A 20,150-nucleotide genomic window follows, 5' to 3' on the forward strand; every position below is an offset into this window, starting at 1 on the left:
TCGGGAAGCTTTCCCTGCATTGCAAAAGGCCCTTTTTAAACCAAATTGAGATGTTAGGCTTGGACTGGGCTGCAGGAGCATACACTGCCAAGCACCACCAGATGGCCCGTGTGATCTTTGGTTGGGTTTGGAGCTGGATCTGTTCCTGAAACGATATTGCCTTGTTCTACGCAGACGGAGCTCCCTGAGGCCTCTTCCAGCTGCTCAGCTCCTGGCTGCATAAAGAGTTAAGGCGTGCCCAGGGGTGTGGAAAAGAAATTAGCAGGAAAGTCACAACAGCCATTTCCCCAGGCAGTTCCTGTTCCTTTCACAGTGGCTGAGCCACCAATACAAAGGCATGACTCAGACAGAGCGGTGACTTCCTAGGTACCAAGGACTTCCCGATTTCCAGTGGCCAGCCCAGTGGTTGGATGTGCTGGGTTGTGCTCTGCAATGGTGCATGCTGCGAGAGAGCTGGTGTCCTAATGTGGATGAAGCAAAGCCCAGCTGCATTTCTGGCTGTTGTCACAAGCCAGGGCGTATATTGTGCCTCCTATTCAGATTAGCACGGTCCTGGAGGAGAAGCAGACAGGACGTCTCCTTCAGTGATGCTTCATATTTCTCTGTGGTGGCTGTGAATACTGCCGTTGGGGTATCAAGGAAACAACACGGATTTATGCTGATTGCGTACTACGTGTGGCAGACCCAGGGGCTAATAACAAAAAGGAAAAACCTTCACACCCACCCCTAGCAATTGAGGGCGGGGCAGGGTTATTTTTAGATTCTGCAGCAGGGTGAGCTGAAAACAAATTGCACCATTCTAGACAGTGCAGCTTTATGATAGCGATGCAGTTGTTAGGGTTGGAAAGACACTTTCATTATAAGCTCTTATGCCAGGCATGTACCCTTTGGCCTGAAATCCTCCGTGCTTGTTCTCAATGTAAAGGTGACTCTTCCTTTGGGACAGATCCATTAGGCTGTTTTTGAATTAGCCAAGCATAAAAATGAAAATGTGCGTGACCTTGTTTTGTTGTGTGCTGTTTTATCAATGGAATAAAAACCCGGAGTCCTTTTTTGCTTGGAGATATCTCAGAAATGGCTTATGTCAAATGTGCTCTAGATTTGTAGGCTGGGTCTCCAATAGGCACCTTTGAAAGTCCTAACCTGAGGCCGTGTAGAGTGTGGGAATAGGGTAGCATCTCTTTAAATAGCCAGTGAGCCCTCTAGTGGTGCTCACCATGTTCTGGGTTTTAGCAGCCTCCAGAACCCTAATGGCAGAGCAATGTATATGCAGCTAAGTCATGCATGTTGTATATATCCAGTAAACACAGCTATTTGGAGCCCGCTGTGCTTGTATGGGTCCTTCATGATACGTTTGCCTAAAATATAAGACACAGCTATCCTTACTGGGGGTAACCAGCTTTGACATGTTTGAAGTAAAAGGAGGATTGTATCAAGCTGGGTAATTGTGTCAAGGTGAGTTTCTCTGGGGAGACTGTAGGGAGGCAAAAGCTGGGCAAACTCTTGGGCAGTAAAACAGGAGTTTTGTGTCTCAGAATTGTGCATAATACGTGTTTTGGACGGGGTGGCACTCTGAGCCTACGTCAGGGATCATTTGTCAAGGGATTGAAATTGGGCACCAATTAGCGCTGGTTGATTTATTGTGTGTTGTGGTCAGTTTCCAAAATATTTGCTAAAACAAGGGAGGACTAGCTCCCTGGCTGCCAGTTCCTGTTGAGATTATAGCTATGTGTATATATGTGGGGTATAGGTACGTATCCATCTACAGCATACATCTATGTCTTTATTAAATATATCTGTGAAAATCCCTTTCCACCAGTATATCCTCCTGTCCCTGGGACTGAACTGCAGTGACCTCGAACACGGAGAAGCTTTTGCTTTGCTCTTGAGGTGCAGATGGAGAGAGACTAACGGGTGACATTGAAACAAGGGACTAGAGCCATGCAGCATGCATGTGGCACCATGCTACTTATCAGAGATTCCTGCAGAAGCTGCAGCTCAGGGGAGGAAGCCTGGAAAGTATTCACAAGCTATCCCCTGGGACCAAGAACTAAATACCCCATGAAGTCAGGAGGAATCAGAGCTGTATCCTGCAACTGAGTTCCCCTCTGAGCCATCTGAAGGCTGGTTGTAACCCTTTCCCAATGTGACCCTACCCTGAATCAATACGATGGTTTTATTAAGTGAACATAAAGACTGGCTAAGTCCCTAGGGCTGGTTTCTGATCTTGCCTGGTTGCCTGGTCTTGATTCCTGCATCCCAACCTGTTCTAATTCAAAGCAAAACTTCTGGTTGCAAACGAAACCCAAACTTCACCCCAACCCCTGCAAAGTTACAGTGCAGCTCCATGGACGAGTGATGGGAACTGGTATGAAACAAAATGAGATCGGCTGCACATGGTCATATGGCATTAAACGCTCAGGGAACTTTGCATTTTCTCCAGGTAAAGCCCCCTAAAGTTAGCCTATACACTGCAGTCCCTTGCTGATTCCCTGGCCTCAGTGTCCATTGCAAGCTGAGTAGGGCTGCTTAGAAATTTTCAGGTGAAGCAGAGTTTTGTCAACAAATGCCAGTTTGTCAAACCCAAAATGTTTTGTGAAAAAAGTTTTCATTGAATTGCAGGTAGAGGGGTGGCGGAGCCCTGTCTGCCTGGTTCCCTGCCAGCTTGCCTGGCGGGCTGCTGGGCACCCCAGGGCTTCGAGGTTCAGGGCTCTGGGGTAGCCTGCCGTGCAAACTGAGTATTGCTTTCAGCAGCTGGGGGCCTGGGGAGCATACTTTTTTTCAGAATCACCATTCGTTGGCGTTTCTGAAACGTTACTACTTTTGAAGTTCTGCTTTGTGGGAAACGTGGAAAAATTTGGTTTGGTTCTGAAACCAAATGTCAAAATATTGAAACGCCCCGGGAACCAGAATCGCTGCCCTTGGCCAGCTGGCCTGGTGCTGTTGGGCTGTAACAGTGACTGTGCTCACAGCTGCTTTCGAGAGCACAGCCAATGGGACGGGCAACCAAGCAAGCCAGCTGGAGGGGTTGTGTTGCCCTCTGCTCTGAGGGAGAAGGAGCCCAGGGAAATGTCACCTGTAGAGAGGGCACTTAGTGTCATGGTGGCTTTCACAAAGTAAAATCACTTTGAACCAACTTCCACGCATTGGCTGCAGAGCAGCGCTTCACAGCATGGCACAAATCAGGTTTTTTTATGGCCAAGGTATAAACCTCTAGAAAAAAACGGATTCGCTTCTGATGAGCCCAGCGCTGGCCATGCCCATGAAGCCACTCTAAGAAGGAGAGAGAAGAACCAGAACTGGTTGACTTTGCTTTTGTTTCTCTGCGCCGGTGGGGAAAGCTGCCGAGCTTGCTGATCTCGCAGAGCATGTAGGGATTATTAAGTGTGGGGAATGAGGGGAAGGTCCTCCAAGTTTCCTGCCTATTGAGAATAAACTCTTTTAAATAATTCGGCCTTATTAACGGGGAGAGAAAACCCCAGCTGTGCCACTCAGCCGGTCACTGCACCAAAGGACATGATGCGTTGCCATGCTATTGCAACATGCTATGCTAAACACGGCAGATTGAAAGAGAAATGAGGCATCAGGTATTTCAGAGGCATTGACTTGCATAAAATCCTGAAGATTGAGTCTGTTTCTGAAAACCGTGGTTGGGTTTAGGGGAAATGACACTACATTACAGGAATCTCGTAATAAAACAAAGTAAGTCAATTAAAAAAACCACCAACAGCTCCCCGCCACTCCCTTTTTTCTAACTAAAGCCTTTCCTGCAGTTTATAGTTTGTACAATGAGAAAGCCAATGGCCAAGATTCCTAAAAGTGCCTGGTGATTTGGGGTATCTCAGGTTTTGAATGGCCAGTCTGAGACACCTTTCCGTGGGCCTGATTTTCAGAGGGTGGGTGCTTAGCACGTTTTGAAAACCAGGCCCCTGTAAGTTGTCTCAAAGAGGGTATCTACAATCACGGAGCGCTTTTGAAAATCTTGGCTGACCTGCTGGCTGATCATCACAGAGATATGTTGCCATCAGAACTGCAGAACTTTAAAGGCTGCATCTGGAGCACTGAAGAATTTTTCCCATTTTTTATCATAATTTGGATGATGGTCACCTTCAAAGTGTTACTTTGCATGAAACTTGCAGGGATCCATGATGGCTATTTTCATAAAGTTCACATGTGAATGTCTACGTGTCGGAAGCAAAGCCAGTGTCACTGGAACATGGATTTATTTAACTTGAAACTTATTTAATCCACAGAATGATTCACACGTGTGCTTGAATTATTGTTCATCCTGCTGTTTGTTTATACCAGTCCCAGTGATGCTCTTTGCTGCAGTTTGTTTTCTCCCACAGTAATTTGTCTGTCTACTTCGTATTCTCTTCTCTGCTTTCAAGGCCTTGCATCCTTCTCCTTCTACCAGCTCCTTTGTCATATCACGGATTTCTCTCTAGCCAAGACAGCCCAGCTCCAGCCACATGTTTGGAAAAATGGCAGACTTTAACTGGGGTTTCTCATCAGTAGCCTTATCATAGGCAACAGCAGCACAAAGACCCATTAGATCAAACAGTCTATCCACTGCCAAGGCAGGGGCGCTCCCTCTAGACGCTCCCAAGTGGTTTTTTTTTTTTGCCTTGGGGCTGCATGTGTCTGGATTGAAAATCCTCTTTAAAAGGAAAAGTTATGTGACATCACCAGCATCTGCATGGCTCTCCCAGGGGTTTGGTGGTGGTTGTTTTTTTTTTTGTAACAAGAGAGAGGCACCAGCGAAATTCCTCCCTGGTGCAACTCTGTTGGTTTCAGCAGAGTTGCACTGGGATGAACCTGGCCTGACAGTCTAGGGTAAAGAAGAGTTTAGAAACTTAATAAGGACTGGAGCAAAGGAGGATTGCGACCAGCTGTGGGATGGTGGCAGCAAGGAGAAGTCTGCTCTCCTGCCCTTCTCTGGGGTTTGACATGAGACAGGCAGCCAATGGCTTTGCTCCCAGGATTTTCTTGCGGGGGCAGGAAGGAGTGGAGAATGATACTTACAGTGCCATGGGAAGCTTTTTGTAGGCTGACACAATGGAATTAATACACTAATGTGTAAGCTGCGGATGCCTGTAGTAGGCACTTTCTAGTAGATCATCATATGGAAATAAAGGAAGCTCACAGAAGTTTTCCTGGTTAGCTTCTGTGACTGCATATGCAAGCTGCTATTCTTCCCATTGCCTGCACCCCCGCTTCCAGCAGCCTGTCTTTGTGCTTTGAGCCCCTGCAGCAGCCTTAGCGATCCCTAATTGGCTCCTTGATCCTATATCAGCTTATGGGGTGGACCAGAAAGTGTCTAGGCAATAAAATGGCTCCTGAGCGAGCTGCTATGATGGCCCTGCTTCTCTGCTCCTGGAGCTCTGACTTGGATTCTGATCCTTGATCAACCTCCGGAACCCGAGCACAGGCCCTGATCCCTGGTATTGACCCTCGGCCCGACTCTGACTCCGGCTTGATCCTCAGTTTGATTCTTGACCCCGATACTGACTCTGACCCCTGTCTTCAGTTCCTGACTCCCACGTGCCTGCCCACTTCCACCCAGGATCCTAACAACTAGGGACATGGGTCTGACAGCTACAAAGGGGTGAGAAAGAACGTAGGGGCTTCGTGCTCATGAATAGCCCACGATCTTTGCTTTATTTTAATGCTCACTGCTCACGAAGCTTCTCCCCAGTTTTCTGTTTGGGGGTTTGTTTCTCTAGCAGGGAGGTGGAGGTGGAAGAGGACAATACTGGGGTTGCTCCAAGCCAGTGAGCTGCTGCACCCTCTTGCTGCTCATGGCAGGGAAGCAGCTACCTCCCCTACAACTTGCCAGCACTGCCTGTTTTCCCAAATTTTTCTACTTGAAACCCATTTGCCTGCTGCCATTGGAAGCGGCCCTTGCAGGGAATCCAGTCCGTGCTTATCCTGGGTCACTGGGGCTTAGTTTTTCATTGTGGGTGACAGGAGCTGGAGCCTGGTCATTCAGTTGCATGTGAACCCTGCCTGCTGCATCCATTGGGGGACCTCGCCACCTCTGGGCAAGAAGTGACGAGGGGTGGGGTGGGGGGTTGTTCCTGTTTCCCTTCTAAATGGCTTTCCCAGCCTCTGCCGGTCCCTGAGGACTGCCTGGCTGACTTCTTGGACAGTGGACAGACCTGAACAGGGATATAAAATATGGTTCCCCATACAGCAATGCTGGCCCTGTCATGCTGAGATTTTGGGCCATTTTATTATTTTGATCTGGTCCCACGCTGCTGCTATTTGGAATGAACTTTCCTTGGGAGTGTGTGTATAGATAGTGTCTCTTTTGTTTGCTAAAGCTATTTCATTTCTGCAAGAAGCCAACCCACCATTAATTTATATGCTTCTTTAATCTGCATTGGAAACTCACTCACTCAATCTTTCACTGGCAACCAAGATTTATATCCTCAGTAGATTCTGTTATTTGGAGAAAGAGCCAGAATAACCTGGTGATGGCGTTAGAATGAGAACATTCTAACGGTCTCTCCTCCCGGTTCTGGGCATGGAATGCAGCTCGCACTGTGCCTCTGTGGCACTCTCTGTTTTTCATCACAGTGTGGATTTTTTGCCATTCATTCCGTCAGAAAAATAGAAATATAACTTTCTCCGAGGCTCTGGCATTTGTCCATTTCTCAGTTCGTGACAATAAAGCTCCTGCTTAGATTTAACTTCTGGAACAGGGAAAGGGAATTCAGGTTTGTCTTATTTGTTAATAGTGCATCATGGAAATAAGATCTACAGGGCAAATAGCATATTGGAAATGAACGGATAAGGGTGTAGTTCAGGCTGCTGGGTAGGCTGAAGAAATTTAGCTGACTTGATATAACAGCAGGCTGGAGTATTTGGCAAGAAGAGAGAAGTCCGATGGTTAGATTCCAAATTGCTGTGGCAACATACAGAATTATATAAATTGTATTAAAATATAAATCAGCTGATTAAATCATTAAATCAGTAACCATCCCTCCTAAATACAGGGTTTAAAACAATCACACAAAACATTTAATTAAAATCTGTGACTAACTGTGCATTAAAATTACAATTTTTGTAGCATTGGAATTGGGTAACACATATATTTAATAATAATTGTGTAACTAATCATAATAATTTTCACTTCTCTGCAAATCCCAGTTGCAGATACTGTGCTGAGAAGAGTCGATGATTTTTCCCCCATAGATTCATAGCTTTTAAGGCCAGCAGGGACCACTGTGATCATGCAGTTGGCCCTTCTGTGTATCACAGGCTGTTGGACTTCCCTGAATCAATTTCTGCGTCAAGTCCAATCGTTGTGAACCCATGCATGGAATTAGGTGCCCAGGCCAGGTCAGATGGGGGTGGAGGTGCTGCCCCCTTAGACCCAGCAGACAAGAGGTTAGGGCACTCAGCTGGGAGGTGAGAGACCTGGTTCGAGTTTCTGCTTTGAATAAAGCAGAGTGGGGATTTGAACCTGCCGCCCTCACCTCAGGTGAATACCTTCACCTCTGGGCTATCGGGTATAAGAGGAGCAGCTGCAGCACGCCTCCTCCAGGGGTGCTGGTTAGGTGGACTTGCAGCCTGCATATGGCATCGGGCCCCACAATGAGCTAGCGAGGAGAACGCCTCACTTGTGAATCTGTCTGGGGCTTAGACCCATCCTACGTGGTGAGCAGGTCAGTGGTGTCAGAACTTAGATACCTTTGCACATGCCCATTGGCAGAAACAGGTGCCTACAGGATTTCACTGGTGGACACTTAAGCACCAAGGGAATTTAGGTGCCCATAGGGTGAGGTGGCAGCTGAGAGGTGGTTTTGTGAATGCCAGTGACACCGAAGGGGGCCGTTAGGCGGCTCAGTCCCTCTTGTGAATCTAGCCCCAAGTACGGATATTACTGGTTGGGACTTTGTTTTGTTTGCCCATCACAACCGTCATCAAGTCACGATGGCTTACCTCTCAGCAATCACTACTGGTTAGTTCTCAAGCCCCCAGTGCTGAGGCAGAACCAAGTATACCTAGACCAGTGGTGGGCAACCTGCGGCCCGTCTGGGTAATCCGCTGGCGGGCTGTGAGACAGTTTGTTTACATTGACCGTCTGCAGACACTGCCGCCTGCAGCTCCCAGTGGCCGCGGTTCACCGTTCCCGACCAATGAGAGCTGCGGGAAGCGGTGTGGGCTGCAGGTTGCCCACCACTGACCTATACCATTCCTTGACAGGTGTTCATCTAACCTATAAAACCTCCAGTGACGGGATTCCACAAGGATACCACACCTCTCATTGACTTCAGTGGGTGGTCAGCACCACTCAAAATCAAATCTATGGTTTTTAATCATGTACAGCAACCAGGAGCCTTTCAAAAAAGATGGGTACAGCAGTTTCTTTCTCTGTGAAGAGCATAAGTAGGATTAGCTGCGTATAAGGAGGGTAGTTGGATTCTGAAGGGTCTAATAACCGTGGTGAAGATTCCTGTACTAAAGAGGCAATGGTGCTGGGTTCAAAGGTGTCTGGCCAGTCCCAGGCACTGTCTTAGCACAGCTATGAGTGCGGCTGGCTGGAGGACTGAGTAGAGAAGGGCAAGGATAAAAACCTTACAGCTTCATTCCCCTGAGCGGCAGAAGTGCATTTTGGAGTCCAGATCCGGATCTGACACTTGTAACTCTTTTCTCACTCTCCTGCTGTGATGGGCTACAGCCAAACCCTGGCTGAGGCCTGTCCTGGTCTTTGGTGGGAATTGAGATTCAGAACGGCAATGTGCAGCCCATCCCTCACCATGGCAGATGGGAAGTTTTGGCAATGTCTCCCCACAAAACACGCCGCATGTGCTTTCCCATGCTCTGAACATTAGCAAACTGACAGTTCAGCAGTGAAGCCAGCCAGCCCAGGGCCACCAGGGCCTCTACTACATGCCTAGTGTTCGAGGTGCCTGCTTGAATCTGCATAGACATCTTCCAGCTCTAGGGGGAATCACTAACATGCTGAGCTTGGTGCTTGCGGCAACGTTCCATTCAAACGCTCGTGCCCAGTTTGCGCTGTGTTTGGCAGCAGAGCCAGTCTGAGGTGAAGACCAAACCGACGACAAAATCCAAGTCGGCAGGAATTGCCCTGGGCTTGCCACCGTTCCTGCCTGTCCCTCCTGCACTGAATGAGACCTGACTGCCCAAGGCAGGACTAAATGTGCAGTTGCATTAGCAGGCAAAGTGCTGGGTATATGAACCTCCTTCAGCCTGGGAAGGAGAATGAGCACAAGTTCCTTCGGCACCAGGGCAGGTTTACTCAGATGGCATCTCTGCACATACCAGGCTAATTGCGATCTTTAGGGCTTGCCAAAACTTGGAATTTCCACTTTGAAATTGGTTTTCATTCTGATTCAGAATGAAATAAAAACAATTCAAAATTTCCCCAAAATTTCATTTTGGATCAATTGAAACATTTTGTTTAGATACAATTGAAATGTTTTGTTCCATTTCCAACTTTTAAAATATTTATATTATAATTTATACTATTTATAAAATAAATTTTGAAATGGGAAGTCATTTCAAAGTGGAAAATCAAAATGCTCTCTCTCAAACTTATCAAAATTCTTTTTTTCAGTTTTTTTGACCCAGAACAAAATTTTCTCCAAAACAACATGTTCCCATGAAAAGCTTCATTTAGGACATTTTCTGAAGGAAAAATGTTTGGATGGGAAATTTTCGAGCATCGCTAGTAATTTTCCATCATTTCCTCTCTTGGCATTCTTGGTACCCTTTTTAATTTCCCACCAGGGTTGAGTCTGAGTATTTGTGTTTTCAAGAATCCCCTGCTCTAACTTTAGAGACAATTACATTTCTCTTGTTGTTTCTCCCCCTCCCCTCCACCCCCCTTTAGACTGAAGAGAAGCAGAAGGCTTCTGTGGCATTTGTCCAGCTTCAAGCTGCTATGGAGACTTTGGGAATCACGGTGGATGAGCAGACTGCCATTTGGCGTGTGTTAGCAGGGATCTATCACCTGGGAGCAGCAGGGGCATGTAAAGGTAAAGGAGTGCTTGCACCTCTCGTCTTCCTTGTTTTCCTACAACTCTTACCAGGCTGCTGCTTGTGCAGCGGGAAGAGGAGGGGGAAGGCAGCCCAGACAGATACAAAATTTGACCTGAGAAAAAAAGCTGTAATTAGATTGCATAGACCACACCTTACAGTCTAACTAGATTTCAGTTCATTCCTCCTCTGCTTCGTGTGCTGGTCTTTCTGTGAGTTTCCTGCTTTTTAATTGTGAGGTCACAATGACAGGAATGCAAGGTGGAGGTGGGAGTTCTGTCACTTGAACTGAGACAGACTTCAGCTCTCAGTTACATGATCATCCTGGCTACCAGGGGGTTGAACAGGTGTTACTGTCTCAAAGTAAAGAAACAAAGGGCTACGGGCTGGGCCGGGGTGATAAGGCTCAACACAAACTGCATGCTACAGATTATAGATAACAAAAAGAATGAGGAGTACTTGTGGCACCGTAGAGACTAACAAATGTATTAGGGCATAAGCTTTTGTGGGCTAAAACCCACTTCATCGGATGCATGCAGTGGAAAATACAGTAGGAAGACACACACACACACACACACACACACACAACATGAGGAAATGGGTGTTGCCATACCAACTCATCAATTAAGTTGGGCTATTATCAGCAGGAGAAAAAAAATTTTTGTAGTGATAATCAGGATAGCCCATTTCGAACAGTTGACAAGAAGGTGTGAGAAACAGTAGGGGAAAAGGTTTCAGAGTAGCAGCCGTGTTAGTCTGTATCAGCAAAAAGAACAGGAGGACTTGTGGCACCTTAGAGACTAACCAATTTATTTGGGCATAAGCTTTCGTGAGCTAGATGCAGCCTAATGCAGATACCACTCTGAAACCTGTCACCATAGATAACAAAGGCATTTCTTTTGGAGATCTCCATAGCAACTCCTAGATAATCAGCCACATTGTGGTGTTAGTTAGCAGGTTTTGGTACAGGGCCCAACTCTCCCCTCACACAGTTTAAATCCATGGCATCGTGCTGGTGTACAACTTGTGTGAGTGAAGAGTCAGGCCTAAAGAGTCCATTGTACTGTGTCCTGGGTTCAGAGACTTTATGTTCTGGATAGTAGCATAGCCTATACCTTAGACAGTTACTTCTAGTCCCATCATTCATCCCTTTCCTAGGCATGTTCAAAAGTATACGTTACTTTTCTCCAGAAACATGCCATTCCCAAAGCAGTGGGAGTATGAAATATGTACTGCCTTCTGTTACAAACCTGTGACGTGCACAGAACCAGGAGCCCAAGTCCTCAGCTGCTGTGAATCAGCAAAGCCCCATGGAAGTTCAGTACCGGAGTCAGGGGAGCGACACAGAGTTACGCCTGCTGAGGACTTGACCCGTACATCTCCAGCAGTTTGCCACATCACATGACTTAAGCATTCAGGAAGTAACACCTACTAGGAAGACTTTGCCACTGGTTCATCATTTGTGGGAGTTCCTTGTTAATTATTTGGGACCTGAATGTTGATTGTGGGGCAGGGGAGGGGAAGACACAAAGAAAGGCTACTGGAGGAATTCTCTGGAATGTGTTACTTCCTTGTGCACCCTACCAAACAGAGCCATCAGTACCATCAAGTGGTCCAGAGAAATCCCATTTATTTCTCTCAGCCGGGTTTTGCCAGACCCACCCATTATACTAACCCCACTGCCTCTTGTCTCCCTTCCAGTGTTCTGCCAAGTTTGGGAGGATCGGTACACATGTATGGAAATGAATTGTCTTCACTGAGCTTGTTCACATTTATGGCCTTTGTCTTTGACAATGAAGGTAGTTGTTCCTCCTCACCCCAAATTGCTGTGCCTGTCATTCCTTAGCATTTTACCAGTGCTCCAGGGAGAGAAGAGGCATGGTCACTGAAGGAATTGTCCATCCTGGCTCGTAGTATCCTACAGTGGTTGTGTGGAGCTGCAGGTTCAGTTAGCGATTATTTTAGCTTCTCTAGAATGTCTCATGTAATTGAATTATAACAGTAACAGTGTGAAGGAAGATTATAAAGACATCATTACTACTTGGATACAGAAATTGTCTTTTCCCTAATGAAGTATTTAAGCTGTGTTCTAACCTATTCTAGAGACAGCCACACATGATTTACACACTTCAATTTATAGGGGTTTAATAATGGGTTGCTTTAAAATCAGCCATAGGCATCAGTAGAAGTCTCTGCAACATATCATAACACATCTCAGGGTAATTTATGCCATTCATCATTTATTAATTATTTTAAAAGGATGAACTTTTTCATCTCAAGTGTGTTCTCTCTCCCTCTCCCCACTCCTTTCCCACTTGGTAAATCTGTTAGCTCTATTTCTCTACAGAGCAGCAAAGTCTAGTCAGCAAGGACACATGTCTGACATTGATTTGAGCTCTCCCTGTCCTTTGGGACTAGGATCCTCCAGCCTCAGAGTTCCCAGCAAAAGACAAAATTGGAAACAGTGACCCCTCATTTAAAAACTAAAGAACTTAGCACAAAGCTACACAGGCAGATAGGTAACAGCACTGCCCAGGGAGTCGGATAGTGATAGAAACATTGCAGTCTTATTGTATCAGAGCTGACCAATGGTCCATCTAGCACTGTACCTTGCCTCTGCTTCAGAGGAAGCTTGTCTGTAACCCTGGGGAACTAGTGGATGAAGTATGCACTGAACCTTGAGGGATTCTATCACTTGCACCTTTATAGTCTTCTGAAGAAATGATGGGCGGCTCTTATTGTCCATCTAATTGGCTGCTCCTGAAGACGTCCTGTTTAAAAAATGCTGCCCATCCATTCACAGTTCTGAGTAACAGCTGTAGAGTAGGGAGGGGTGCAGTCTCTGTTTTAATCGAGTGATTATTGTTTGGGAAGGGGGAAGGGAAGGTTTGTAACCGTCAGGACCTTGGGGGAAACTCACCCTGATTTTTTAAAATGCTCTCAGTTTGGAACTGAAAATCACTTAATGCCTACACAGCAGTCTCAGAATGGCCTTGTCTTCCACTTTAGTTCTTGAGGGTCACAGCTCTTGAGCCAACTACGCATCCCTGTCAGAATATACAGAGCAGCATATCTACTTTACGAGGATGGGAAAGGCTTTAAAAATTTCCTCCTATCATAGCTGGAGTTGATTTACTCAAACTTATTGAACTTTCAGCAGGGGCCTTTTGTCCCCTGTGTCCTGAGAGTCAGTTTAAGGTCAAGGGACTCCTGTGTTTGAAAAATCTTGTAGCTACTTGGGCAAGAATTGGAGTATTTAATAACAGTCCCAGACAGGGCTTGTGACTTCTCACAGAAGTGACTCAGATACAGGATTAAAACCCAGAGCATGTCTCAGCTCCACTCACTCTGGTATCGATTCCCCTGTCATGTGTCAACAAAAGGAGAGAAATGAAAGGAAATGTGGATAAAAAATGAATCAAAGCCAGTTGGAGGAGGAGTCTCTGAGGGGCACTCTTTTAATGTGGTTAAACCTATCACCCTGATAGCCATCTTTTCCCTCCCCCTTCTCATGAACTTTGAAGTTATGTATTCGAAATCCTTTAAGGCTTTTGGAAACGTCACCAAAGAGAGCTCATCCGCGCCTTTTCCATTCACGTTCCTGAACGCAGCCAGGCACTGCAGCCTTGTGGAACAGCAGGAGTAGCGGCAGCCTCCCTTATCTCACAAACAAAGGCGCTTAACTTGTGGCACACACTGTAGTCACCACAGGGGGATGCGGGATAAATCATTTGCTTTGCAGATTGTCACAAATTCAGTTTGCCCAGGAATACACACGAATAGACAAGTGGCATCTATTGCTGCTTGAGAATGAGAAACTAGTTTGTAGCTCTAAAGACAACAACAAAAGTAGGACTTCAAATGCCTGCAGCATTTGGTGTCAGCTCTTCTTGTTGCCTTTGAAATACCGTGACATTCCCTTTGTGGGAAACGAGCATGACATCCAGAGGCCAGCAGGCCTCCCAGAGGCCCATTCACCTAGGCATTTTCAGTCCCCTTTGTGTGTCCCAGTCTCTTACATGTTTTCGTGTATTCACTATGCTTTAAGCAGGAAGGAGGTTTCAGGTCTGGAGTCAGCCCATTCTCAGTCTGTCAGTTTTGCTGACTGGTATAAAAATCACAGCCTCAATGTTCTCTGAGCTAGGGCTTCCCACAGCTTACTATTAATAAACATGGCTGTGTTTCCATGGGCTGTCTCTGAGGGGAAGTCCAGGAGCTGTCTCTGAGATGAAATCTTTCTTGAGGTGTTTCTGTCCCTGTTGCAGCATACTGGGCATTGTTCTCTACCCTGGGCACTCTCTATCTCCCGGAGGTGCTGAGGGTGCTCCTCTCGAGCACTCTTAAAGCTGCATCCTTTGTGGTTGCTAAGCACTGAATTTAAACTTCAGGTGCTGAAGAAAGGGATTAGGGAGCCCTCTTCGGCAGGGATTATTAGGTGGCATTGTACAAAGCCAGTCCATTTTCAGTTTGTCTGCCAGGTTCCATGGCCTTGGTTGGTGTCTGTAACAGGATGTTCTGCTTCTTTACGGGCAGAGGCTTGGGGCCAGCCCACCCTGTTCATTCATTCAATGCTGCTACAGCGGGGACAGATGTCCCCTATAAAGAGTGGGGCTGTCATTAAGGTGCAGGAGAGAGGAGTTTCCCTGGAGTGACTGCCTGGGTCTCCTTGGGAGGGGAGCATTGGGAACCTGCTGGGGAAAGAGGACTGGGAGGCAGCTCTGGGAGGCAGGACTCGGCCTAAGGAACCCTGCAGATCCTGGGAGAAGGTGCAGAAAGCATGCAGAAGGGGTGCCCAGGAAAGGGGCTGGATCGATGTCTTCCTGTGGTTAGTAAGGACACGAAGAGCCCATTGTTGAAGATCAGCATGGAAAGGAGTAAATGACCCAAGTTTTTCCAGCAGACTGATCCTGTTTGAGACTGCTGCCTCAGTTGCTCCCGCCACTTCCCCTTTGGAAAAGTGAGCTGGCCCAGATCTGCATGGGACAGAACATTACTGAACACCAGGAAGGAAAATCTCTGCATCTGTCTTTTCAGTGTGTTTATTCACTTTTTTAAATATTAAGAAAAGTTATTTTTACGCCTGGAACAGCCCGTCATGGCAGGACTTTGCTACAGGTTTACTTTGTAGTCTTTGATAGAAGCAGTTTATTTTCAGAGGAGTATATTCTGCACAGAATTGCACTCCACTGAAGTAAGCAAGGCATTATGGAACGCTGTTTGATCTCTTCCTTTCTGTCTATGAATGCTTTGAGAACATCCCCAGACATCCATGCCTGGCACATGTCAGTTAACAGAGTGTATTTCACTCTTTGTTCTGGGAGAGCTGGAAACTGTTCAGTGCCATTCTGTACGTCAAGTACAGCTCTGTCTAGAAAAGTGATTAATATTTCCACTTTGTTACTGCCCTAGCCTGCTTTCTGCAATTACTCTGGGTCATAGCCGCATGTTTCATGAGAAAACATTTCTACCACCAGCCCTGTAGAACTCAGTGGGGCTATGGAAGAGTGAGCTGGTTTCCACACTTTCTTGTGTATCACAGAGAATATTGCCAGTAAAATGCTGCTCCCAGAACTATCTATTGGACATGAGGAGGAGGAGGATGTGCAAATCGGGAGGAACCGAATGTGGTTTTCAGGTACGGAGATTGGAGGTGCCCGTAATGAGAAAAATCTTGCTTTGTCTGATCCAGGAGTTTTGGGATCTCCACCTAAGTGCTGCAGAAGTTAGAATTCAGGGCTCAGACTTGTATCTGCATCTTAATAGCAGTTCGGGTCTCGTGTCTGAATCAAACTGTTTTTGTGCTATTTCTATCAGGGGAAGGGAAAGGAAACCTGTGATTAGTTCTCCTGAATACATTCATTGGAGGTACAGTCCTAGATTATATACTGAAATCTAGGCTTTAGATTATCTGCCTAGGTATGTACTTATTGTCCTAGTCCCATTGCTGTAGTATCTGAACACCTCCTGTCTGAGGCAGGGAAGGATTATTATCCCCATTTTACAAATGGGAAACTGAGGCACAAAGAGATTATGTGACTTGCTTCCGGCCACACTGGAGGCATGATGCAGAGCCCCCCACACCTGGATCCATTGATGTGAAATAATCTCTCAAATGCCTAAAGGGAGAAGTGACTGGCAGTGAAAATGAGCTATAGAAACCCCACCTGAATACCTCTTTTAGCTTTTTAAAATGGAAAGTTTCCAGTCTCTCAGAGCCATTAAGATGAGTAGGGTAATGGGGATGTCAATCAGAATGTTAGAATGAGGGCAGCTTGCAGAATCAGGCAGGCGCTAATTACCCAATTTCCTGTGAACACATGGCCCAGTCTTACTTATCTCATCCTCACCAGTAGTAAGAAAATCCTTAAACTTGCGTTACAGCTGCTGTTTTACGGCCGCGGAGATGTAGTGACCTTTCAATAACTGATGTGGAAATGACACTTTCTTAATTCCACCAAGGCTCAAAACCCACATTTACCCAAATTTGTCATTATTGTGGGTTGCTAAAAGGATGAGGTCTCCTGAATTATCACGGGCTCAGAGGCTGCCCTTTTGTGATAAATGCAATATCAGATGTATACCCAGGAGGGTGGTAAGGGAAGAAATCCAGCATGTTTTGGTGTCATCTTTAGCAAGTTTCAGAATGTTTATCGTTGTCCCAGCTAAAGTTTGGCACCAGCTGTCATCTATGCAATGGGTGGGAAACTCCAAATGAAGAGAAGAGCCCAGTGTGTGAGAGGCTGGGTTTTGCATGTAACTTCATAAGACTTTATACAGAGGCAATTCTTCCCCTACCAATGTTTTCAAAGAAATGTTTAAGGCTTAAAATCTTGTTTTAAAAACAGTTTTAATCCTGTTTGCTGGAAAGCCAGTGCCAGGTTCCTTCTCCGCCAGCTGAATTTCAGGAAAGGGAGAGGAGAGCCACTGACTTGCTAGGAAGCATGAATAATCTCTAGCTTTCTCTGACTCCCTGAGCTTCTTGCACAAGTGCCAGGGCGTTGAGTGGGGCCCAGATCAGAACAGTGCTGGAGTGGAGAGGGCAGATTAGGGTCCTCAGGTCCAACCACACCTGGCCTTGCAGTTTTCATTCTGGCTCAAATGCAGCCTCAGTGAGCAGAAGTCTTGTGAGGGCAGACAGCTGATACAGTGAGATTTTTTTTATTTTTTTTTTACCAAAGTCAAAATCTTTATAGAACAGCAGGAGTGTTTTCATCACCATCAAGATCCATCAGCCTTCAATTGTGGGAGGGTGGGTTTTTTTTGTTTTGTTCTGTTTTTGTAGAGCTCGCTCTCCTGATGGTGATGCTAGAACATTAACATTTGGCTCAGCTAAATCATATTCTGCTGTGTCTCATCCCATTGCAACGTCAGTGAAAAGGCTAGCTACCTTTCTGGCTGGGGAAGGGTTCTCCCTGCTTCCTGGCATCATTCATGAAGAGGCTGCTTTGAAAAATTCCATCTAGGCCTGGTGATTAAATCTATGAATCTCTCCATACATTCTCACATATTCCTCTCTTCGCACCTGGGCTTTCTTCCTTATGTTTTTTAAAGGACAGGAGCATGTTGTGTCTCATCTACAGGGTGCAGTGAAATCATTCCTGTCTTATACGTTGCAAGCTCTGAAATAACAAATCCACACAGGCTTCATGGGAAAGGTCTTAAAAACCACCTGAGAACAATCTTAGTGGATTTGTGGAAACCTGCCGAGCGCAGCGCTGAAAGGAAGGGGATTCTGAGCTTGGCGGAGCTGTGTGGCACAGAGATCTCCAAAGAGCATGGCAAGGAAACTCACTGTGTTTTAGGTTTTTCATGGCAATCCCGAATCTCAGCTTGGATTAGTGGAAAAGTTTGCTGAGGTATGTGAACCTGGGCCTCATTCTGGGTCAAATGTGCACTGCCTTTCCCACCTGTGGCAGAGGTGGGGTTGGCTGTTTAAGATTTTGAGTGGGAACCATGCAAAACTCCAGGACTTGGGTGGAGTTTGTGCTTTGAGTCATTTGAAACATAAAGTCCAACTCAGGAGGTGGAAGGCCCATATAAACAAAATCCAAAATACAAGTATGGGTCAGAAACCGCCGTTAGTCAATAGCTATAGATTGGATAAAGGGTTTTATTTGAACCTGCCACCTTGAGTGCCCTTATTCTGCCCTGCCTGCTATCCAGAGAGAGGGCATCTGGAAACAGTGTCACTGCGGGGAGCACACAGGTCATTGTGGTGGTGGGTCTCTCACATTCCTCTGCTGTGTTTGCACCGAGGGCGGGTACTGGTTATACCTGAACCTCTTCTAAGGGGGCACCTTAGTGTTTCACAGCATGAGAACAAAAGCAGAGAACTATAGGAGCAGTTGGAGAATTGACAAATCTGCTGGTTTGCAAATAGCTCTGATAGATTAGAGCTCACTCAAGCCCTGGACTGGTGTTTACTGATCAGATCTGCACTCGCCAGATGTATTATCATCTGGGTGAGAAATATATCAAAGCTGGAAATCAGAGAGTGTGCAGGAAGGGAATGCAGCCGGAAGCTCCCCCTAATCCAGCGTACGCCCTCAGCTACCTCCGCTGGCCTGGCTCTTGGAAAGCCTCTGGCTGTGACTTAAAACATCTCCCTCTGCTGAGACCTCACACAAAGGGGGGTGACAACAGCTCCACCTGTCCTCCCTCGCAGTGCACCCCCCTACACAGGTATGGAATACTCTGTGGGCCAGACGGTGGCCACACCTTGGGCCGATGCAGCTCTGCACTCATCCTTGAATCCTCCGCAATGGGTGAGCTGCAGCAGCAGCCCTGGTGCTGTTCCCTCCTGAAAGGGGCAGGGAAGGGGAAAGAACAGTGAGTGGATGCTCCCCTCTCCTCCGTACAAGCTGGAGCAGCAGGGGTGCTCCTCAGGAGCGGAGGCCCAGGGCTGGTGTAGCTGCACCACCCAGCTCCTGCAAGGTCTGTAACTTTGCCACAATGTCACCCGACACAAATATTTTTTCCCAGTCCAAACAATATCGTTGGTGGCCCCGGCTTGGCCAGGCCTGAGGATTCCCACTGTGATGCAGTCAGAATACGTTCTCATTTCCTGGGCTGTTGTAGTCGATGCGGTGAGCTCTACCCCTGGCCCTCAGCTTCACTGGCTTTCTCCTTGTCTCTGAAAGACTTTAGCTGCCTTTCCTTCATCCATTCCCCTTTAGTCCTACGGCCTGGCCGTTACTATTGCCAAGATACTGGTGGTGCGGAGGGGTCTGACTCCAAAGGCTTGTTACTATTGACATTGTTTCTCCTTCCTGTGATTGTTTTTTTTATTGTTAACATGGCTCCTCAGCCGGGGCAAGCTCTCTCTCCTCACCTGGAGACTTGGCATTATCCCTTCAGCATTCTGACATCTTCATTACAAACTGTCTGCATCTGAGGAAGTGAGCTGTAGCTCACGAAAGCTTATGCTCTAATAAATTGGTTAGTCTCTAAGGTGCCACAAGTACTCCTTTTCTTTTTGCGAATACAGACTAACACGGCTGCTACTCTGAAACCTGTCTGCGAAATGCAGCCCTAATGGCAGATTTCTTTCATTATGCCATTACACGGCTCTTCCCATTGTTCTATATGTGCGTTAATGGGTCGTACATTAGCCCCGGGGTCAACAGAGAATAGGCTGCAGAATTTAGTGGAAGACAAATAAATTAAACATCCAAGCAGGGATCAACCCTCCCTGTCCTCCCCCACCCACCCAAAGCCATGAAAATGGGCATCTGGGTTAGTCCCATTATCAGTAATAAACAGAAAAGTTGTTATAAAATCGGTGGAGAAAGTGGCCGAGGTGACAAGCTGGCTCAGCTGCTCACTGGGCACCGTGGTTGAACTCTCCTTTCACAGAGCTGTGGAGTCCTACAGCATAGATGAGTGGTATGTACAGCGAGAGAGACATTATACCAATTAGCTGGGGGTTTGAAACAATAGCGAGCGCCCCTTACAGGCTGCAGGTCCCTCTTAATGTTATGTAATGTTTAGAATGAGATGGCCCCGTGGACTGCCAGTCCCACTCTAGCCATGAGTACAGAAGCAGAATAGTAAAATAAATCCATCCCTTCGCGGGAGCCATCCTATCTCTGCTCCATCCCCAAATTCCTGTGATGTGTGGACCCTATCCATGGATTATG

The 20,150-nt window shown here is 46.6% G+C and overlaps 1 protein-coding gene across 1 annotated transcript in view; it reads left to right on the plus strand.

Annotated features, from left to right (window-relative positions):
- Window positions 1-20,150, plus strand: part of MYO18B (myosin XVIIIB) — a 183,793-nt gene that overhangs the window by 21,804 nt on the left and 141,839 nt on the right. Inside the window, exon 10 of the mRNA XM_084648640.1 lies at window positions 9,866-10,010. Within this exon, the coding sequence (XP_084504766.1) occupies window positions 9,866-10,010 (145 nt within the window). The remainder of the gene's footprint in view (window positions 1-9,865; window positions 10,011-20,150) is intronic.

Source organism: Lepidochelys olivacea, assembly GCF_965140295.1.
Source record: "Lepidochelys olivacea isolate rLepOli2 genome assembly, chromosome: 15".
NCBI classification, from domain to species: Eukaryota; Metazoa; Chordata; order Testudines; family Cheloniidae; genus Lepidochelys; species Lepidochelys olivacea.